This window comes from Panthera uncia, assembly GCF_023721935.1.
Source record: "Panthera uncia isolate 11264 chromosome C1 unlocalized genomic scaffold, Puncia_PCG_1.0 HiC_scaffold_3, whole genome shotgun sequence".
Lineage (NCBI taxonomy): Eukaryota > Metazoa > Chordata > Mammalia > Carnivora > Felidae > Panthera > Panthera uncia.
The window spans coordinates 73,981,906-74,005,885 of record NW_026057584.1 but is presented as its reverse complement, the minus strand read 5'-3'; the positions used below and the strand labels follow the sequence as shown (position 1 = coordinate 74,005,885).

At 39.7% G+C, this 23,980-nt stretch overlaps 1 protein-coding gene across 4 annotated transcripts in view; it reads left to right on the top strand.

The window, feature by feature from the left end:
- Nucleotides 1-23,980, top strand: part of GPD2 (glycerol-3-phosphate dehydrogenase 2) — a 232,884-nt gene that overhangs the window by 110,699 nt on the left and 98,205 nt on the right. For 3 of the 4 annotated variants that reach the window (XM_049615622.1, XM_049615624.1, XM_049615623.1), the window contains one exon: nt 15,998-16,107. In XM_049615622.1, the coding sequence (XP_049471579.1) occupies nt 16,006-16,107 (102 nt within the window). In that variant the 5' untranslated portion in view covers nt 15,998-16,005. Of the gene's footprint in view, nt 1-13,736; nt 13,843-15,997; nt 16,108-23,980 lie in introns of those variants that run through there. The other variant, XM_049615621.1, reaches the window with a different exon arrangement.

The window sequence follows — 23,980 nt, the reverse complement described above, 5'->3', positions numbered from 1 at the left end:
ATGGGCTTGATTTATTTTTTTGCATGTATACTTTAAAACAGAAATACATACACAAACAGGTTCTGTTTTATCTACTTTTGTCCTCTTCATAATTAATTTTTACTTGCTCATAACCTCATCTCCATAAGGGGTGTAATTAATCTAGAAAGAATTAATTTGTAAGCAGTAAAGAAATTCTAGAATATTTAACTTATTTAGTCTGTCCTCTTGTTTCTAGAACTTTCTTCACTTTATTATAATTATTACCATCATAAACATGTTGCTTTTTCAAGTCGGAATCAGGTAAGGAGATGTTGATGGCAGTCATTAAGTTGGCCTGGTAAATGGCCTACACCCACTGTCTAGTCTAGATGGGGAAAATGGCAGGAGGCCCTGGAGAGCTAAAGGCCAGGGTCCTGGGATCTACCAGTGTCATGAGAAAGGAAATGTACAGGCTATGTCAGTCTTTTATACGGGGAAACCAAAGTCCATGAAAGTCAGGTGGCTTTGTTTATGTGAGATTGTCATAGGGGTTGGCTGCCCCAGAATACAGTCCGGAAAACAAACCGTGCTGCTGGCCGCTGCCACACTATTGATCCAGAGGTTGGCATAAGTGCACTGGGTGAGGTCAGGCCTGAAGGTCGCTACATTGATATCAGAACCTGGAGTTTTGACAGCAATCCTATTAGAAATGCTATTTTGAGTCACTTGCCTTCTGACTGCTTCATGGTGAGGACACAGGCTCAACCTGTGGACTGAATTTTTTGGATTAACTTTAAGTTTTACTTAACATTATCTCAAAATTTATGGGTGAGAAGAGGCTGTTGAATATAAATTGCTAATGTGCTCTGCTGATTTCCATCAGCTATGTGATTTGACTGACAACAGTGCGAGCCTAGCCCGCTGGGGTCTGGTGAATTACATCTGCTCAGCCAGAGTGTTTCTTGAGCTGGAATTGAAATGCATGGCCCTTTAGTTTCCAGTGTGATGCCAACACTCAGGCAATTGACTTTTGCTCTTCAGGCTCCAGCAGGGGGAATATTATGAAATAAAACGGGGAGAGGCCAGGCATCCTCAAGATTCAAACCCATAAATATAAATAACTGTAATTAATCATATGCAGTCTCTCTTGTCTATTAAATCTATACTCGGTGGGTCAGTAAGTTTCACAGAGCTCTTTAGCTTCCTGCCTGTGGTTGGTGGCAGATATTCCGGGTGCCTTGGCTTGTTGAGCTGTGACCCAGGGTTCTTTTCCAACATGGGTCCAAAATCAGTTCAAGATATAATGAGTTGTGGGGGGAAAGAGTCACCTGCAAAAATACCCTAGCCCAATGGGGAATACAAATATAAAAAAAGACGTGTGAGGTTGGCATTTGAGAGGCTTTCTCAGTTGACCCTCTCTGTTCTTTGTTACCAGCTTGTTAGACTGAGTGGAATCGAGCCATCTTTCAAGTGTGTAAATTCAGTAGATATTTATATTCAATATTATCCCTGAAGTATTTGTTTTCCTATTGCAGAATACTGTTTTTGATTGTGGTTTACATTTTTGACTATTGTCTCATGTGATTTGTTAACTCTTCCTTACTTTCTCCTGATTTTGTCCTTTTTTCATACTGTATCTACTCATTATGAACATGGCTAGTGGTGTCCCTAAGAGGAAATGACTGTTTTTGCTCTTATTGCCCTAAAAAGGCGTCCTCTGCAGTGTCGCTAGAATTAGGCTTCCCTCCTCCCTCCCTGTAAATTCCATTGTATCATTGCACTGATTAAGACCCTCCACTGATTTTTTCTATTTGTGTCTTGTCAAAATAAACACCTTGCTAGGAGGAAAGTCATATGTGACTCAGCACACATGGCCCGCTGACCTCATTTGGAACCCATCGCCCACATCATTCACTGTGCTGCAGCCACAGCGGAGTTTCAGTTTCCAGCAGAGGTCAAGCTTGCACATGCTAAGTGTCTTTGCATGTGTGTCCCCTCTGTGCGGAAGGCCCTTCTCTCAGATCCCTGGGTGGTTGGCTCTTCCCCCTCAATTACATTTTTGCTAAATCACCCCTGTGAACATTTGATCTAGACTAGATTCCTCCTACCCCAGTCACTCTCTCACCTGATATTCCATCTTCTTTTCTTCACAGCTCTTGTCAGTTTCAAAATACTCAATTTTGCTCACATGTTTATTTTTTGTTTCTCCCAATCCCTGAGAATGGAGAAACCACGAGCCCCTAGAGCACTTCAGAGGATACAGCAGGCATTCAGTCAATCCTGGTTGAATGCATGTTGGAGGAATGAATGCCCCTTTTTTCATCTTTCCTACCTGGGTAGGTCCTTCCGTGGTGCTTTCCTGAAAATTTGCCGAACGCTTGCTTTTGTGTCTTAGAGTGTACAATTTTTTTAATGTTTTACTCACCAACAATAAATGTGCTTTTCATAAGGCAATTTCTAACAAGGAATTTTTAAGTTTTTTTAGGAGTGGCAAATAGATTCTTTTTTGGCCCATTTATCTGTAAACTTTTCTGTGAATCCAAGAGAGCACAGAAAAATGTTCTAATTGTTTCCAGAGCAGAAGCCAACAGCTTTGCCACATTTTGTTTTTTCAAGATAATGTGGATTTAATTCAGATGAGGCAGAACTGAAGTAAGAATTTTCTTTTTCTGATCTTGGACTATGTGCTTATATCTGATTGGAAATTCTTAAGCTTTATAACAGACTAATGCAGTTTGAGTCGGTCCATACTGTGTGCAGCAAACTTCAGAAATTATCTGGTGAACAACGCTGACCTAGAACTTAGGAAAGAAGGAGGGGAAGGGCCCTTGTATAGATAGATGGAGCCAGAATGTTGAAAATCCAAATGTTGAAATGCTTACTGAAGTTGCTCCTTTTCCTTTCTCAGAGATACTTATTGGTATTTTAAGCATAGTTTTAACTAATTTGGCTCTCATTTTTCTGACCACAGTGAAATAACAAGGTAGACGTGAGCTGGAGAGGGGCTCCTGGGTGGTTCAGTCATTTAAGCGTTTGACTCTTAATTCCGGCTCAGGTCATGATCTCACGGTTCCCGAGATGGAGCCCTGCGTTGGGCTCTGTGCTGACAGCTCAGGGCCTGCTTGGGGTTCTCTTTCTCTCTCCCTCTCTCTCTGCCCCTCCCCTACTCACTCTCTCTCTCTCTCTCTCTCTCTCTCTCTCAAAATAAATAAACTTAAAAACAATCAAAACAAACAAGTGAGCTAGAGAGCTCAAAGATCTGTAGGGAAAATTACCATCAGCCTGATAGTTTGGAAGAAGCAGAAAAACTTTATAAACAGAAGAATTCAAATGGGAACAAGTCTGGCTTTGGACGCTTAGTAAAGAGGTTAATGGTGTTGTTCCTTTTACTGTTCTTCAGAGCATCGCCCTTACAGTTTAGTCTAACGTACATAGGGATGGCTGTAAGTCATCAATAATTGAATTCATGGTTAATACATTTTTTAAGAAGACAAAGTGTGACTTGCATTTTTGAAATATTTTAATTCAAAATAGTTTAGACTTTTTAAATTTTATTTATTAAAAAAATTTTGTTTAATGTTTATTTATTTTTGAGACAGAGAGAGACAGAGCATAAATGGGGAGGGTCAGAGAGAGAGGGAGACACAGAATCCGAAGCAGGTTCCAGGCTCCTAGCTGTCAGCACAGAGCCTGACGCGGGGCTTGAACTCGCAGACTGTGAGATCATGACCTGAGCCAAAGTTGGACGCTTAACTGACTGAACTACCCAGGTGCCCCTATTTTATTATTTTTTTTAACTGTGAACTCCACTCAAAGCTCTTAGAAGACAAGGATTTTCATGTTTGTTCTCAGTTCTATGTTCAGTGCCTGGAACACGTTAGGTGATCAGTCAATAATTACTGAATGGAAGAATGAATGCAAGCCTTAATCATTCCAAGAGAGCTAAATACATAGGAGATTAAACTAGTACTGCCTTTAATGCATGACAGTGTTTTCTTCTCCTGTAGCTATTGAATGAAGAACAGACAAAATAATACACATTTAAAGTTAAAATAGCTCTGCACATTTTAAAAAAGACTTCATTTATAGGTGGAGTGAGGATCAGTAAATTCAAATGACTTGCCTGAAATCACAAAGTAAATTACTGGTAGAGAGAGAATAGCAAGGAAACTCTCCTCAGTCTCACCTTCTGGAACATACCTGGTGATTTTCTTTTTTTTTTTTTTTTTTTTTTCTGGTGTTTCTAGGATTAAAAGAGTATGGAGGTTTGTTTTTGTGTTTTTGTTTGTCTATTCTCACTTTTCCTCCTTTCTTTCTTTCTTTCTTTCTTTCTTTCTTTCTTTCTTTCTTTCTTTCTTCTTTCTTAGCAATAGCAACTTTAGAGAGAATACTGAGAAGAAGAACCCTTTATCTTCTCTGGTGCCTTTTATTAAATTTTAGACTGTCAAATGCTAGGGTATTAGCTGAGTAATGTTGGTACACAGTATTTCATGCACAGTGACTACTCTTGTTTATAGTCTAGTACTTGAATGCTTTCCACTTAAGAGTGTGTGCCAGTCCTTTTAAAGAAGAAAAGAAAAAATCTAAAAAGGAGAGGCTTGAAGAGGATGCCTCATTCAAATGGGGAGAATAGAATCTTATGACCAAGACTGTTTTAGCCAAGAAGACTGATGTGGAAATACGGATTTGCTTATTATTTTTGCATAGGTGAAAGAAGACTGACTATTTTGCTTTTCCTTTTTGGGGGGTGATGGAATGAGCATTTACAAAATGTCATATTACTTGTATTCCATACATTTTAAAGAAATTTTCGTTAGAAATATGAACTCTGCAGTCTGTCTTTCCTGTTGTCCAATTTGTATTTCTTTTATGGTCAGACGTTTCTAGGGAATGTGATCACTAAGCTAAATAATACAATATATATAATTATTTTGACTGTAGTATATCTTCAGTTTCCTTTGCATCTAAGCTTTGTGTGTGTGTAATTTGTTGATAGTTACATTTATACATGTAGTGGATTAGTAGACACACTGGGGAGTAAATTTTAAATGCAAATTTCAGCAGGCTGCAGGGAAAAAATGGCTATAGGATGTAAAAAGTGGTTGGCTTTATTTCCTGGGGATCTTCTCAAGCTTAAGGAAGCAGAATAACTGACTTCCTACCCCAACATTCTTGGTCTCTATTATAACTCCCTGCCATGTCTTGTGCGTTAATAGAGCTGTAATCGAGCTGTAATCAAATTTAGAACTGTTTTTTTTTTTTTACAATGTAAGTAAATTAAATTAACTGAAATTATTGTGCTATAACTAATTATCATAAAAATGATAAGTCATAGTTTTTTTTTTTTTTATGAGCTCAGGGTTTCATAAACTATCTTCAACAACTACTTCTTAAAATGTGTTTCTCATGACATGCATAATGCAATTGCAACAGGAACTTGTGAAAGAATTGGTACATTTTCTTTCCATTGGGTGATAAAAATAATGAACAAAAGCTAAGTAAATCAATTGGCGTCAACATTTTGAAGTAAAAAAAAGTCAACTTTTCCAAGTTTTCCATATCTATGCTATTAAAAAAGAGTTTTCACAGTTAGGATCTTGAGGGTTTTTTTTCTTTTTTCTTTTTGGGAGGGGTAATTGGCAATGTTGAGAGAACAGTTTTATTTATTTATTTTTTTAATATAATTTATTGTCAAGTTGGCTAACATACAGTGTTCACAGTGTGCTCTTGGTTTGGGGGTAGATTCCCATGGTTCATTGCTTCCATACAACACTCAGTGCTCATCCCAACAAGTGCCCTCCCCAATGCCCAGCACCCATTTTCCCCTCTCCTCCACCTTCCCATCAACCCTCAGTTTGTTCTCTGTATTCAACAGTCTCTTATGGTTTGCCTCCCTCCCTCTCTGTTTGTAACAATTTTTCCCCCTTTTCTTCCCCGGTGGTCTTCTGTTAAGTTTCTCAGGATCCACATATGAATGAAAACATGTGATATCTGTCTTTCTCTAATCTTGAGTCTTTAAGATTTTTTGAATCTTCAAAGAAAAGTAACCACACTCAGTGTATAGTTTATCCTAATTCATAATGCTGTATTTAATTAAAAAATATAAGATATTGGAGAAACAGCAAAAGAGATCTCTGGTTGAGATCCAGGCAAATAGAAACACAATTATCCGAAGCACTTCTTTCTCTGAACATTCTGTTTCACTGAAATTTTCTTAAGGTGTATTTCTTTTGACTATAGAGTTTAAGTTCATTATCATCTGTATATATTTTTAAAAACTTTTCATTTGAAATAGTGCCATGTACTATTTTATAGCACCTAAGTCCTTTTAATATACATTTATTTATATGGTGAGGTAGATGCTTTTTTATGAAGCATTTTGGTATGTGTATTCAACAGCCATGATTGTGATTACTTTATAAGGCTTTGTTATAGTTACAATAAATCTGAATGAGAGGCGTGATATATTTTAATGTAAAAACAGATATTTTGAACTCTATTGTTTGGCATGCAATTTGTTTCATAACAAAGGGTTGTTTTTTTTTTTCTTAATTACTGAAGTAGATTTTATAAGAGCAAATAAAATCTAAAAAAGGGTTTATGCTGCCGAAGGAATTTGAACCATTTCTCTAACTCAACAATAACATTAGTAAAGGAGCAGAAATACTGAGGGAAGCACAGGACTACTGTGGTCTGTTTGCCGAAAGAACTTTTTTGTTCTTTGATTCACTGGTAACTTTCTCTCTTCCTCAAGGCAGAATTAAAGTGTTTGTAAGTGTCTACTGTACTCTTTTTAAGTGAGGATTTCATATTATTGATATGTAAATGCAAGTTTTTAAATTTCATACTAGGCACATTATCTACTAAGTTTCTAAACCAGACTTGTGTCTTTGTAAGGGGTGGGCATTTTGGGGGAACTAATGCTCCAGATTTTCACTTAGGAGGGTATTTTATGTTTTTCAAGATTACCTTAAATGACATATAGGGTGAACAAAGAAAATTAAAGATAGGATTTTACAACTATAAACACAAATCCATTGACATGTCTAGGATGGTAAAGAATATAGATTAATTTTAGTTTTAAAATGAATTTAAAAGACAAAACAAGTTCACTTGCATGAGCTAACTATCGTTCTTTATGATTTTTAAAAGCAATTCTATGGAAAGCAAATCATTCCATTATGAATTAAACGAAGATCATTTGCATTTAATGAATATAAGTCTGTTACTGGGTGAGAAGGGCTTTATTGATTTCTTATAATTCTATAGTGAACCTCATGGAAATAAGGGAAAGGGGTCAAATGTGTGACTATATTATTGGTGTGCATTTTTGAATTGGCAGAAAACATAAATACATAATATGGAAGTTGCCTTGGAAACATTTTTTTTTCTTTTTTTTTTTTTTAGCAATTGAGTCTTACATAATAAATGAGGACTAGAGTGCCAGTTTACAATCTTGTGCTGCTCCTCCTTCCTTTCTATATGTTTTCCCCTTTAGACAACTTTGTAAAATAAATGCCTTAATTGGTATGGCTTTACATATTAAGTTAAACAAAAATTGCAATTGCACACCAGAAGGATTCATGTAAGAATGTTTGAGACAAGTTTTTTTGTAAACAGAGACTTTTCACTGGCTCACTTTAAATGGTTGCTGACCTTGTTTTCTCTCTCTCTCTCTCTCTCTCTCTCTCTCTCTTTTTTTTTTTTTTTCTTTTCTTTGTGCCTTTTGCTTACATTTCTTAATCTCTGATCTGAACCCCTGGAGCCAGCCGAACCCTTTTCTGTGCCAGCTCCTCCTTTGTCAAGCCTCCAGGCTCCTGCCCTCCCGTGAGCCTGCGGAATGGTCCTGGGCTAACCTCTTTCTCGGTCATCTGGAGCCATGTGTTTGCTCCTAGAATGACGTAACTGACCCAGAGGGTCCCAGGGAGACTAGTGGGAAGCGTTTCCAAAGTACTTTCTGGCTGGAAGCGAGGTGAACCAATATAAACATTGCGTTTGCCTTCTTTCAGTTTCTTTTCCCTTTCTGATTTTCTCTTTTGTCTTCATTGAAATAGTCTTCCTTTGTTAAGATTTTCCTCCCTCTTTTGGGTTGAGCCCCTCTGGCTTGGGATTTCCTGGGGGAACTGATTGGAAATTGAAAAATTCCCTAAGGCGTTCTAGTGTCAAAGCTGGGGTTTGGATGCTCTGGCAACAATGTGTGATTGTGTTGCTTTAGCTTCCTCATCAGCTATAATCCAAAATTTTGCACATCCAGAATCTGAAGATTCATTATATTTCTAACTTTCATGGTGACTTTTACTTGGTTCTTTCATTTATTTTGTTTTATCAAGAGAATACTGTTCTTAGTGACTTCAGAAAACCCTTTATGTTTGTCCTTTGATATTCTGTTCAGTGTTATGTATTTTTTAAAACTCTAGGGGGTCATTGTTACTCTTGTGTCTGTGGCTTTTAAAATATGTATAAATATAACATAATATTTTACACACACGCACACATATTCACTTATTTCCATTGGGATAGTCTTCTGCGGATAAACTTTGGGTCCATTTCCTATCCAGTCTTGGCCCAAAATGTTTTTTGAAAACCTTGAAAGCAACCAAAAAAGGACCAATTCATTTTCAGCTTATGGACTAAGGCTCCTCTCTGTTTCCAGAGAACAGGCTGATGGGCCTGTGATGTTGATTATTTTGTTCATTTGTGTCTGACAGCTTTCAAAAAGCATGCTTGAGGGCTGACTCTGTTTCTGTGGGGTTCCCACGCCGCCACCGCCACCGTGTAAAAAGTATGTGCCTCCAAGGGACTCTCGTTTGGCCGGGGAGGATGCCTTTGCAGGCCGAGTGCTGATCTTTATCCGCACTGTCGAGCCCGCCTTGGGGAAAGAGAAGGTAGTGCGTGGTGTGCTTTGATTGTTACTTGTCTGTTAAGCGCTTTATCAGCATACACTTGGTGTGCCTGAACCGGGATATACTTTCTTTCTTTTTCTTTTTTTTTTTACCGTTTATTTATTTTTGAGACAGAGAGAGACAGAGCATGAACGGGGGAGGGTCAGAGAGGGAGACACAGAATCCGAAGCAGGCTCCAGGCTCTGAGCTGTCAGCACAGAGCCCGACGCGGGGCTCGAACTCACAGACCGTGAGATCATGACCTGAGCCGAAGTCGGATGCTTAACCGACTGAGCCACCCAGGCGCCCCTGGGATATACTTTCTTAAAGGGAATTCTATAAAACATCTGATATATCATCGATCGGAATAATAAAGGTTTTGCTTTGTTTGCAACGTGTCCAATTCAAAACACCAAGAAATCTTGGCTTTTATAGTTAGAACTGGACTGCTGGGTGGGAAGGTGCTTTTGTGGTCACTTATTTTGCTGTGGACTTGCTTCCAAGTTCGATGATGATAGACTTCCTCGGATGCGGTCCTACACCCGTATTTTGTAGGATGTACACACCCTTCTCCTATAAGTCACTGAATTTGTATGCAGGTGGATCTTGAGGCCTGGTCTTCTGAGTTGTGCAGTTGTGCCTTCTGTGGGTTTGAAAAAGTGACATGATTCAGAATAGATGGAGTGGTTTTCCATGCACGTGTAGGATAGATGACTGCACAATTCAAGTAGAAGCTTCTTTGCTACCTTTGGACCTCCAGATGCTTAGGTAAAAGGCTTAGAGAAGTAGCACCTGCCATAGGTGGTCAGAGGGGCATAGAATGCCCTTACATCTTGCAAGGGAGTGCATGTCCCCAGGACTGCACAGCTTGTGGTTGAAATTACTCTTCTGAAAATGATCTTTTCTGTGCATCCGGCCCCCACCCCCACCCATTTAAAAGAAGGGAGAGCATGGAGATAGAAAAGGAAATTGTTATTTCTACACAAGTGGCCAGAGAATAGGAGAATTTTTGTAAAAGTGAAGAGACCCAGGGCTCCTTCCACAGATGAGTGATAAATCCATTTGGGTTTTTTTTAAGTTTATTTATTTATTTTGAGAGAGACAGAAAGAGAGAGAGAGAGAGAGCACGTGCATGCAGAGGAGGGACAGAGAGAGTGGGAGAGACAGAATCCCAACCAGGCTCCAGGCTTTCAGCTTAGAGCCCCACGCAGGGCTCAAACCCGTGAACAGCAAGATCATGACTTGAGTTAAGAGTCGGACACTTAACCGACTGAGCCACTCAGGCACCCTTGGATGGATTTTTATTTAAGCTAAATTCAGAAAGAAGCTGTGACAGGGAAAAAGGGTTTGAGAACTCTATTTGGAGAATTCAAGGGCCAAGAAGTGTGGTCTTGTTCCGGAATAACTTTGTGGGTGGTTGCTGAGAGGCTGGCCCCTCAGCCTTTTTCTTTTCTTTTTAAACATTTATTCATTTTTGAGAGACAGAGCACAAGCGGGGGAGGGGCAGAGAGAGAGGGAGACACAGAATCCGAAGCAGGCTCCAGGCTCCGAGCCGGCAGCAAAGAACCCGACGCGGGACTCGAACTCACAGACCGTGAGATCATGACCTGAGCCGAAGTCAGACACCTAACCAACTGAGCCACCCAGTCACTCCTACCCCTCAGCCTTTTTCAATGGGTACTTCTTTCTTGTTTTTAAGTCTAAAAGTGTGTGGGGAAATTATTCAAATGCGTGATCCAAGCGGGAGAGTAACCTTGCTTTGGAATGGGAGGAGGCAGAAGTGGCGAGCCCCCAAGGACTCTTTGAAACAGGATGGTCATCGTTGAAGTCTTTCCATAATGAGAGTCCCGAAGGACAGCTAAGAATTCGCTTGTGCCAGATAAGTTGCAGGGTTAGCTAGAAGGATGGGTCAGGAAACTATGAGAAGTGGCAAACCCGGTTTTTGTTTGGCTAGAAGTCAGCACATTTTATTGTGTCGCAGTGACCTGCTGTCGGGGGTAGGCGTAAGGTTCCCTAAGCCATACCTTTAGCTCTGATTACTCTTGTGAGTTTAGGACCATCTGTCAAGTTAGTGTTTTCATTTTCTTCGGATAAATACCCAGAAGTGAAATGGCTGGATCATACGGTAGTCTTAGGTTTAACTTTTTTTTCCCTCTATGGTTAATATTTTAAAGAACATCTGTACTGTTTTCTATAGTGGCTGCACCAATTTGCATTCTCACCAGCGGTGCATGAGTGTTCCTTTTGTCCACACTGCCAACACTTGTGCTCTCTCTCCCTCTCTCCCTCCTCACCTGTGTGCGTGTGTGTGTTGATATCTAATCCTGGTTTTTATTTGCATTTCCCTGGTGATGAGTGATGTTGAATACCTTTCCATGTACCTGTTGGCCATCTGTAGGTCTTCTTCAGAAAAATGTCTATTCATCCCCTTTGCCTGTTTTGTTTTTTGTTTTTCCAATTGAATTGTTTGTTTTGCAGTCAACTTGCGTGACTTCTTCATCTATTTTGCATATCAACCCTTATCAGATATATAATTTGCAAATTTGTATGTTCTCCCATTCTGCTGGATGCCTTTTCATTTTGTTGATTGTTTCTTTTGCTGTGCAGAAGCTTTTTAGTTTGATGTAGTCCCACTTGTTTATGTCTGCTTTTGTTGCCTTTGCTTTTGGTGTCAAATCCAAAAAAATCATTGCCAAGACCAATGCCAAGGAGCTTACCCTCTATGTTTTCTTCTAGGAGTATTACAGATTGAGGTCTTATATTTAGATCTTTAATCCATTTTGAGTTTATTTTGGAGTATGGTGTAGATAGTGGTCCAATTTCTTTCTTTCTTTCTTTCTTTCTTTCTTTCTTTCTTTCTTTCTTTTTTTTTTTTTTTTTTGCATGTGGCTGTCCAGTTTTCACAACACTGAAGAGACTATCCTTTCCCCATTGTGTATTCTTGGCTCCTTTTGAAAATTAATTGACCATGTATATGTGCATGGGTTTATTTCCGGGCTCCCTATTGATCTATAGGTCTGTTTATAGTGGCAGTACCATACTCTTGATTAATATAGCTTTGAAATATAGTTTGAAATCGGGAATTATGATGATTCCAGTTTTGTTCTTTCTTAAGATTGCTATTCAGGGTCTATCAGAGTATTAATAACACTCAATATAGCGCAACTAGTTGTAATACAGAGTTACAAGACCGACTTTGATATTTAATTCTCCAAATTGACTGTAAGCACCTGAGGGCAGTTCATAAACTCACTGATCTGTTTAGTTGACTACCTTTTGTTTAGGGTTTTTTGTTTTTGTTTTGTTTTAATTTTTTTAATGTTTACTTATTTTTGAAAGAGAGAGGGACAGAGCACAGGAGGGAAGGAACAGAGGCAGAGGGAGGCACAGAATCCGAAGCAGGCTCCAGGCTCTGAGCTGTCAGCACAGAGCCTGATGCGGGGCTCAAACCCACAAACTGTAAGATAGTGACCTGAACTGAAGTCAGACGCTCAACGGACTGAGCCACCCAGGCACCCCTGTTCAGGGGTTTTTGAGTTGGGTTGCTGTTCTCCTTGCAAGAATTGGAGGACTGGCACTTACTTGTCTGTACAAATGCAAGAGTTGGTCCTGAGTCAATGTATACGCAATTTAATTCATAGGCTATTACGTATAGACACCAGGCTGCAATAACTGAGCGAATTTTATTTCCGGATGATTTTTCTACCTTTGGTTTCTCACACTTTTGGTCATGAAAGGTGAAGATTTATCGAAATTTTTGTTCCCTTTCTTTGATGATTTTCTGGTTGGGGCTTTTGCTTGGATGGAAACAATCTTTCCCCTTTGTAATCACTGTGAAAACTTGTCTCCTTATAATGGAATGCAAGTGGGCACAAGTAGTCCACAGCATATGGTTTATATTTATCTGGTTTTAAATTTCTTTTGTTCAACAGTAAAACAAAGTTCTTAACATTATGTGACAGAAGGTTACCATAGATATTTTGCCAAAGCCTTCTTCATTGCCTAGGGAAACTCTAATGCCAAGGACTGTATACATGGGGTGAGTGTTTGAGAAAGAGGGTCTTCTTTTAGGAATAACAGTAAAACATGGTGTGGCCCTTGGGGAGAAGTTGCTTTTCTGAGAGCAAAAGGCAGGGCAGAACCAATCAGTGGTTAAGAGTATAGACTAAGTTGTGGTTTTGTCACTTACTGGTTGGTGACCTTGGGCAAATCCCTTACTCCTTCTGAGCCACAACTGCCTCTTTTATGAAATTAGGGTGTTGTGAGGGTGATAGGAGCTGATGTGTGTAAAATTAAAAGCACCGTGCCTACTACCTAGGAGATACTCAATAAATGTCAACTGTTATCATTATAACATTGATGAAGATGAGGAGGAGGAGGAGAATAATCTTAGGAGAGCCAGGTGAAATTGATTTTGTGCTTTTGTTTTTTAATTACATGTAAGTGTGATTTATTCATCACAGCTAGCTAGATGATCTTAGGTGGATTTGATCCCAGTAGAAATAATGATCCCCTAAGCATTGGTTATTTTATGAAATTACTGGGAAAAAGAAAATATTGATTATATTCTATATGATCACTAACTCTGAAAAATAATATATTAATGCAGTTTTCATGAGTATTAGTGGCTCATTGAGAAAACTCATGAAAATATCTCCATTGGTCTGTTTTGGTTTCAGAAGTCAAATTGAAGCACTCTACTAAGGTGAGCAGGGAATACAGGGACGCACAGAATTGTAAAATCTTACAAACCTACACAGTTTGTAAGACTCCAAACTGAACTGGCTGAGTGAACACCTCCACTGAGACATTTTCTTTGACTGTGTTATATAACATGCCTCCGTTGGCTATGTTGGTGTGTGGTATCCTTTGTGAGGTCATCAATGACATTATCCATTCAGAAGCAATGATACTGAGTTAAAGTCAATCAGCTACAAAACTCACATCCAACGGACCACCAGGCTGCTGTCTCTATGGGGAGGGCACATGCATTGTTTAGGTAAATAGAACTAGGTCTCTATTCTTGGTCCCTCCTTGTCAGGGGAACCCAGTTAGCTTGAGTCCTACCTAGTCTGTCTCTAGGCTGCTGGGGTTTCCATTGTCGTGTGATAGGCACCCATGTGAACATACAAAGGCACTAGGAATCGTGGTGGGCTGTAACAAATGAGTGCCTTCCAAATTGGCTTAGTTGAGGTTTTCAGTTATCAGAGCAACCTTGGACGTAAGGTTTTGCATAGAGTTGGCTGATGAATGGCGGCCCCTAGCCATCATATACAAGTTGTTTGGCATAACTTGGGAAAGAGGGCATGTTTGACAAAGAGAACTCCAGCAGTAGAGAAACATATGCCTGTGAAATATTTTCTCTGATGACAATCTTAATAAAAAAAAGATGGGTCTTAGGATTTATTACTTTGTCAGAAGGAGTGAGATCAGAGGAAAAATAAAATTTTCAGAAATGCCAACTTTTATTTTAGTATGTAATTTACAGTATTCCAAAATAAATTTTCTATAGAATCGCAGTTATCCACTTCACTGAAATTCTTTGATTTAACGTAGTTAGCTAATAGATTCTATTCATCCTATACGGACCCAAACATTTTAACGGTGACATACCTTACGTTGAGATATCTATATGTTCTTTATCATCCCTAGGTTAAAACTGACTTTATATTAAATACTTTCCTGAGTCATAAGATACCTGTAGAGGATAAGGTATGTTGTCCAGACAGGTCTGACCTCCACCCATTCAGGAAAGTAGGGTGGTGCCTTCCCTGTAAGGTGTGGGTGTGCCAGCTACTCTGGTGGATGAAAGTCTTAGATCAAATTGCTCACTATCAACTCTAAGTTAGAACTATTACTACCTCTTCTCCTTCTTCCTCTTCTTCTCCTCCTTCTTCTTCTCCTTCTTCCTCTCCTTCTTCTTTTTATGTGATCACACAGTGTTTTTTTTTTTTTTTTTAGTTTAGCAAAATAAAAGCTGGCAAGAGTTCTTTTAGTGGAATTTTCATTTTTATTCCCTTTTTGTGTGTGTTGTTTCTGACAAAGTTAAAGTATATTGAAGCCCTCAAAAACACTTTAAAAAATTTCATTAGTCCCATGGCACAATATGTGTGTGTGTATGTGTGTGTATATATGTATATGTATATATGTACATATGTATATATGTATTTCAAGGTGAGAAGAAAGTCAAGGAACTAATGCAATATAAGGCTTTATTCAGAAATATATAGTAAGCACGAAGACTGCTTCATATGAAGGGGCTCCCTTGAAATTGTGGTGCCATGCAACCTGGCTAGAAGAAAACTTTTTTTGTTAAGTTCCCATAGTGAAAGGAATTATGGCAATCACTAGCAATGATCTTCTGCCATTTTGTGAAAGGATCATGCATGGTTTCCTTTCACTTAAAAAAAAATTTTTTTTTTAAATTTTTATTTTAGAAGGAGAGAGAGAGCACAAGCCTGGGGCGGGGGCGGAGAGAGAGAGAGAAAATCTTAAGCAGACTCTGTGCTCAGTGTGGAATCCTACACGGGGCTCAATCCTAAGACCCTGGGATCATGACCTGAGCCGAAATCAAGAGGAGGACACTCAACTGACTGAACCACCCAGGGGCCCCTCCGTTGACTTTTTCCCTGTCAAGTGTAGACTCTTTTAGCGACAAGGACTGTGTTGGCTCTTGGCTCTAGTGAGAGCTTCCTTAGGAGGACAAAGCTCAGGAAGGGAGTCGTGCTGCAGTTTGAGTTAAAAACATGCCAAAGAACCTGAAGTAAATGTGAAGCTCACTCTGGGCTAGTGTCAGACCTCCCCCAGTTCTCCCTGTGGAAGGGATTAGCAGTGGAACAAATCTGCAAGTACAGATACACAATACCATTTCTTGTCACGGCTCTCTTGACTTTATGCTGTGTAAATATCCTCGGTTGTCTCTTAATTTGCTCTCCTCTTTAATTCCTGTTGGAAGGCCACTCTTACGTGGTCAGTTCCCTGGTCTCCTTTTTTTTTGAGCGTTGTTTTTGGCCCATTATAACTTCCTTATTTTCTGTTTTGTTTTCTAGTTTAGCACAGTTTCAGAATTGCGAGTCTCTTTTTATTATGGGGATTGTTATCTAATAAAAATCCTAATTCACTTCTTTCTGTTTCCTTTTTGTTTTTCTTTGTAGGGTAAGAAATGGCATTTCAAAAGGCAGTGAAAGGGACTATTCTTGTTGGAGGAGGTGCTCTTGCAAGTGTTCTAGGCCTCTCTCAGTTTGCTCATTACAGAAGGAAACAAGTAAGTAATTATGCATGTATTGATTACAATATGAAACTTAAATCTGTTAAAGAACTATGTATGGGGCATGTGTATGTTAATGGTTTTGTTTAGAAATTACGGTCTCAACTTGATCTGAAAGGCACTAATTTGGAACACTACCTTAATGGTCCGTGAGAACTATGGTGTTATCTCATTTTTTTAAAAAGGGAATTTCTCTATCAGAAAGCATTATATTATTTAGCCACTGTTGTGGCTCTTTGGTTTTAAAAGAGTGCCTCATTTCCAAGCCCCAGGCTTTGTTCATTTTAGGCTTTCCTTGTCCAATTCATCCAAATGTCTGGATACCTTCTATGTTCCTGCCAAAAGTTTGTCTTATTAGAAGGCAGGCAGGCATCTGAGACAGGAAATGGAAAAGAGTCTATACAAAGGGCCCAGCTTTGAATCTTGGTTTTACTCCTTAAAGGTTTTCTTACTTAGGTAGTATCACTTGATGGTAGATAAAATTTTTAATGGGAGAAAGCCATGAAATGAGATTGGTGTGAAGTTTCCAAATAATTTGAAGGGCTCAGTTTATTTTCATTTAATTTTTATTTTTATTTTTTCCCTTTGCACTACAACTATGCCAAACTGATGCCAGGAAATAATTTTGATGACTGGTTTTGTTCCTTTTAGGCTTGAAATGCTGGTAGTCACCCTAGTAATTAGTATTAGTCTCCTGCTCTCCCTTCCCCATGTCACCGGGGCATTTTATGATACCAGCTTGGTAGTGCATTCTCGATTCAAAGATGAAGGTAAAGGAATTTGGGAAGCTGTTTGCAGCCAGACTGTTAACTACTCATTTTTTGCATTTTTGCGAGAGCCTTGACGCCATGGGTTGTCTTGCCCTTGTCTTTTTCTTTGTGTTCCAAGACAATGGAGTCAGCCACAGTCCTTAGAGTCCAGGTCCTGAATGAGAAATACTACTTTAAAAACACATATTAAGAAGAATCAACTTGGGGCGCCTGGGTGGCTCAGTCGGTTGGGCGTCTGACTTCGGCTCAGGTCATGGTCTCGTGGTCCGTGAGTTCGAGCCCCGCGTCGGGCTCTGTGCTGACAGCTCAGAGCCTGGAGCCTGTTTCAGATTCTGTGTTTCCCTCTCTCTCTGACCTTCCCCCATTCATGCTCTGTCTCTCTGTGTCTCAAAAATGAATAAACGTTAAAAAAAAAAATTAAAAAAAAGAAGAATCAACTTGTTGGCTTATAGTTAAAAACAAAACACAAAACAGACACATGCACAAAGGCTCATTTTTAGTGCTTCTTCCTAAAGACAGACAGAATTGAATAGGTTGTGTTAGTCTTTTTCATTCTTACCTGTGAGCACATTGCCCGTGAGGCTTCCCCAGGTGTATGCCTTGCAGGTATTATTGACTGACTTGCTAGGAAGCGCGTCTTCACTCATGGATCACGCCCGATGCGCTATTCCTTTAGTTTTCATTTTTTTACTTCTTTAAAGTTTATTTATTTATTTTGAGGGAGACAGAGGCAGCATGAGTGGGGGAGGGGTAGAAAGAGGGAGAGAGAGAGAGGATTCCAAAGCAGGCTCCACGCTGCCGGCGCAGAGCCAGATGCGGGGCTTGAATTTACGAAACCGTGAGACTGTGACCTGAGCTGAAACCAAGAGTCAGATGCTTAACTGACCGAGCTACCCAGGCACCCCCGATGCACTATTCCTTGCATGCAAGGAATGCCCCTCGGATGACTGCCCTGGCTAAGCTCATTACTGTCAGCACACCCGACTTGGTGCTGTTTGTGGGGGAGGCCTTAGTAGGCAATGAGGCCGTGGACCAGCTGGGCAAATTCAACGGAGCCTTGGCTGACCATTCTGTGGCTCAAACGCCTCGGCTCATTGATGGCATCGTCCTTACCAAATTTGATACCATCGATGACAAGGTGGGAGCTGCTATTTCTATGACCTACATCACAAGCAAAGCCATCGTCTTTGTGGGCACTGGCCCGTCTCAACGCTGTGACCTACGCAGTCTCAACACTAAGGCTGTGGTGGCTGCCCTCATGAAGGCTCAGTTGCCTCGGTTGCTTAAAAATAAGTGTGAAAAGATGCTGCTTCTGCTGAAGCTGTTTCAGAAGTGCAGTTCTGTTTGGGACATGGGCTTTAATGGATTGGGTTACTTCTGTCATCTTTACCAGGGCCATCTGAAATGACACTGGCAAATGCCAGCACCAGAGGTCACAATATCTAATATAATGTTGCCAAATTTGTACACGATTTATCTCTGTAACCCACAGCAAGCATGTTCTACTTCAGAGTTTATAACTTTACTTTGTGCTTGGGTAATACTGTTTCATATGTTTTGTTTGTTTGCTTTTTCTTTTTCTTTCTTTCTTTTTTTTTTTTTTTTTAATTTTTAATGTTTATTTACTTTTGAGAGAGAGAAAGAGACAGAGTACGAGTGGGGTAATGGCCCAGAGGGAGGGAGACACAGAATCCGAAGCAGGCTCCAGGCTCTGAGCTGTCAGCACAGAGCCCAAAGCAGGGCTCGAACTCACAAGCCACAAGATCATGACCTGAGTTGAAGTCAGACGCCTAACTGACTGAGCCACCCAGGTGCCCCCGCTTGTTTGCTTTGTCTTAATCTCACAGAGTGAACAGTCGATACTGCCTCTAATCAATCAAGGTAGGGGTGAATTTTAGTCAGTAAAATCAAGGCAAAACAAGGGTCTTTTGATTTCTGGGTCATTTTGCCATTTTCTCCTTCCTAAGTTAGACATCCTGACCACCCTAATAGCGAAATGAAACAGATACCAGCAGTTTCAAGTCATTTATAATTTTAATCTGACAAGTTCTTTTGAGAAGAATCACCATGGGCATATTCAATCAATGAGTTGCATAAGACTTTCACCCAAGCATGTGCATTCTTTTGTGGTGATTCCTGTCCCTTAAAGCCACTACCATGAGCATATTTTTGGGTAGCAGGTTGGTATGTAGCCCTAGGGATTAGGAAAAAAAAAAAAAAGAGAGAGAGAGAGAGAGAGGGGAGGTGAGGGGGGAGGGGAGACAACTCATTTGAGCCACTGACATAAAATGACCAGGGGCCTCAGCTGTCCTTTCTCAGAAAATATCTGCCAATCAGAGCCATTCTGGGGGCTTTTCAATGGTCAAGAAAAAATCTGCCCCTTAATACCCATTATTTGGCTACATTGTGTAGAAGCTGTCTCCTTAAAAATGCTCCATTTTTCCGCAGAGCAATAAAATGCTTAAAGTATGGGCTTGTGTTTTTATATTTTTTTCAGTCTTCTAAGATGATTCTAACTGATAAATTGTTCTCCTTTAAGAATAAGTTGGTGTTGAAAGTACAAGATACTGAAGTATAAGAAAGCCATCTGTCGAGTTCAAGTCCAGGCACATTTTGCTGGCATTCCCGCACCTACTGTTGTGTCTCCTCTGACTCCTAACCCGTGCTCATTTGATAGCTGGAGCACGAAGCTTCCTACCTTAAATACCTGTTCTGAAAACAAACAGGTTGATTGTAAAAGTTGGTCAATTGTTAAAGCACATTTGACTAAGACAGTGTGTGTCTAAGTGTTTACGTGCCAGGCCAGCTCACACAAAGCCTTTCAAATCAATTCTACAGTTTAATTACCTTGTATTTGTGAGGGGGATAATAGAAGGAAAGCTCTTATACATTCAGTTTTTGGGTTTTTTTATTAAACAGAAAACACTATGAAATCAAATAGGATCTTGTTCACTTACCTTTTAGCCACTTGCTTGAATAAAAGCTATTGTAGGTGAGGAGATAGAGACCTTTGGGAGACTCTGGCATTTCCGGAGGCAAGTTGGGGGTTAGAGGTGATAGTAATGATTTTTTGGTCTCACTTCATAGTATGGCTTTCCCTCATACGAGCATATTGTGAAAATTTATATTTTGTTTTTCAGTGATCAGGTGTATCTGTCGTTGACCCAAGGGAAGCCTAGAGACTTTTCTCCTTGTGAGATAAATAGATCAGAGTTAGAAGGGATGAATATCATGACTTAAGGAGATATCACTAATTATCACTATCATTATTATTATTATTATTATTATTATTATTTTCTTTTGAAGCTGGAGCAACCTAAATTTTCCTATTCCAGTGAGGAAGCCGAGGGGGGAAAAGGGATGAATGATGGCTGACATTTTTTGACCGTGTATCCCTGCAGAAAAGGAGTTTTGTGGCCACAAATGGCATCCACTTTTCAGGCTCACTTCAGTTACACATGTAGGGTTTTTTTTGAGTGGTCTTGGAGAGGCTTCCTATTCGTTTCATTTTTCTCCTTTTATTTCCTCACCCACAAATAGGTGATTAAGTTTCCACAAAGTCTTGGTTTGACCAGCTCTCCCCAGACCAGCTATATTCCAAGGACCAGGAGGCTGAGGAGTGGGTCTAAACCTCTTACCACTTGAATCCCCACCAGGGGTGCGGCAAGCAAGCACCTCTGCAGTGGTGTGCTGAGTTTTGAGAGCAAGTTATTTACCATTCACTATTTACTAGAGGTCTGTTTAATAATAAACTTTTGATTGGAAGGGACTTGGAAGACATCCAGTCTTCCTCTGGGGACAGGATGCTCTTTAGTGATTCCTTTATCTCTAGTGAAGGGAAAGTGTTACTTCATGGGTGCGTCTTCTTTTCTAATTTCAAGCCAATGGGAGACCGGAATGGATGGAGAGGGGAGTTGAAATTAGGAGAGAAGGCCTTGGGTACTTTTAGAGCCAGTAAACTTTAGTGAGGAGCGGAAGTAGAGAGTGTTAAAGTTGGGGTTGCATATGAGGGTTCCTCAGGGAGGTGGGAAGAAGGCGGGTGGCCGGGGAGAATGGGGCAAAAACAGGGTAGGTGTGCAAAGATTTGACTGAGGGTTGCCCCAGGCTTTTGCCTTTCATTATAGACCAAAGGAATTTTTGAAACTTTTTTTTTTTAAACTCAACGTTTATTTCATACCTTCTAGGTCTAACTGGAAACACTGGTGTGATGGTGTGGGCTTCTTTCTAACCCCAGTGGTGTGGTTGATGTAACAAAGATCTATTTAGGTCTGAGGTCTATTTAGGTCTGGGCCCTCTCACGTAATACATACTCAGTTTGTTCCTTCCATTACCCACTCTGAAGGTGTAGTGGGCTTTGTGAGCCAGCTCTGAGGTGAGGCCTGAAAACCACTGAGAGCTTTCTCAAAGCCCGGATGCGAAAGTTTTCTTTTTTTTCTTTTCTTTTTTCTTTTTTTTTTCCTGTACCTTGCATAGGCAGGGAATGGGCTTCAGGGTATGGAAATCAAGGTCTCTTTTCAGTTTGAGGAATGATTGTATTGGAATCAGGGAACATAGAGATTCTCGTTGATTGAATTTCCTTCCATTCGAGAGCGATATAACATACGGGACGAGAGTACGATCTTGACAAAGATTGCCTGTATCTAACACTTAGCTCTACTGAAGAGCTAAGAGACTATGGACAGTTTTCTTAAGTTCTCTGGACCTCATTTTCCTTTGTCTGTAAAATAGGGAGAACAAAGGTACTTTCCTCCCAAGATTGTTGAAGAGCAATAAAGCCTGAAAGAGTTTCTGGAACATAGTAGGCTTTCAAAAAGTGTGACCTAGTATTGGATTCCCGGGTGATATGAATAAAAAGTGTGGCTGTAAGCAGCAGGAACGTTGTTCTTGTTCCTGGCGATCCTTGCATTCAGGGCTACCTTGTTAAGACTTCTGAGATCTGCAGCAATGGTATGTCCTTCCTCTGAGGTTGTAAGAGAATGGCTAGAAAGCAGGTGTACAAATACCTTCTGTTTTCTCTTTGCCTTGCTTCCTGATCTGACAATGAGCCAATAACCAGGTGGACAATCCCAATTATTGACTTAAACTCTTTTTCTGTTTTCTGTTGTAAGGAATAAATTCCTTGAAGTTCCTGCTGTTTCTTCTCTTTTTTTCCCCCCTTTAGGCTTTTTATGAGTTATGACAGGCTTGATTTATACGGCTGATATGTTTCTAAAAAGTTATGTGACTAGAGCATTTTTGATAAATTAATTTTACATAGTACAATGCTATTTTTTGGAATTCTATGGTGAAACATATGAAAAACTATTTTTAACAAGGTCCATTTTGGGGGGGTGGAGGGAAGATTCTCTTGTATCATTTTAGCTTGAAGTGGAATGCACTTAGGCTTATTATTTTCCAGTCATTGATGTAGTACTAGTAATTATTGACAGGATCTTTATGCTTTGCAAAATAGCCTCTTACTTTGTAGGAGTTAGTAATTTACTATACTTGTGAATGGCTTACAAAATACTAGAATTCACTCTGCTATGTGCATGAATTAGGGGAACATGAAGAAATGATTGTGGTGATGGGTTACGTGAGTTGAATTACAGGTAAAACTATATTACCTCCATTGTTAGTATCATCAAAACTCAGAAGGAAAAATACATGCGCTAATGAGAGGCAAAGTGATGTATGAACAGTTAAAATCCATAGGAATTTTGAGCACATTTTTTTAATTCGTAATTTCGGTCTCTTCTCGATACATTATTTGTAAGAGATTCTAATAAAGCAGACCCTTTTGACTTATATACCAGCCACTCCAAATATAAAAGATGGGAATGGAGAAGGAGTAAAAATAGAATGATCATCTCTAGTGAAAGTAAGATCAACTTTGGGACTTATTTTAATGGACCCCCCGATTGAACAGATATTTAGCTTCCTGAATTTGTCTGTTATGTGGAGGGGTTTTGGTGAGCCTGTTCATGTGCACAGTTTATGCAAGTTTTCAGAACTCCTGTTTCTTCATAAAGTAGATTAATGTCATTTAATCCTAGGTTTTCTTTTTCCCCCCTGCCAAGCACCAAGTCAGTGTATACAAGCCAGTGATCATGATACCTGTCACAAAGCAGGTCTTTAGTATCTGTCTAATACTTTCCCTTCCCCTGATGTAGGATATGAACATATGAAACAGATCTAGCCCTATTAGGCGTAGCAAGAATGCTGTAACACTAGATTTATTTACATAGCTGAGCTTTTGTTTGGCTTAATGTGGCTTCTATTAACTGCTGGAGAGGGAAGCTGGTAGAGGGTAGAGAAACATGAAGTTCAGATGAATATCTGTTGAAGAGAAATAAAAATCATAAGCAAATGCTGGTGAAGGATGTAGAGCAGTAGGTAACCTCATCTATTGCTGGTGAGAATACAGAATGGTACAGCTATTTTGGAGGACAGTTTGGCAGTTTCTTACAAAACTAAACATATTCTTCCCGTATGATCCAGCAATCACTGTCATTGATATTTACCCAAAAGACTTGGAAAGTATGTTCACACAAAAACCTGCACAGGAGTGTGTCTAACAGCTTTATTCATAATTACTAAGACTTGGAAGCAAGCAAGATGTCCTTTAGTAGGTGAAGATCCAGATAAACAAACTGTGGTGCATCCAGACAATGGACTATTATTCAATACTAAAAAGAAATGAACTATTGTGCCACAAAGAGACATGGAAGAAAAAATGAGAATGGAAGGACTCCACTATGGAGTCTCCAAAACTATTGGAGTCAGTTAAAAGATCAGGGATTGCCCCCAGGGTGTGTGGGGGAGATGAATAGGCAGAACACAGACGATTTTTAGGACAGTGAAACTACTCGGTGTGATATTATAATGATGGATATATGTTATCATGCATTTGTACAACCCCATAAAATGTACAACATTAAGGGTGAACTCTTTTTTTGTGTGTGTGTGTTTTTAATTTTTTTTTTTTTTTTGAGACAGAGAGAGAGAGAGAGAGAAAGAGAGAGAGGGAGAGAGAGAGAATGAGCAGGGGAAGGGCAGAGACAGAGAGGGGGACAGAGGATCCAAAGCAGGCTCTGTGCTGACAACTGAGAACCCTATGT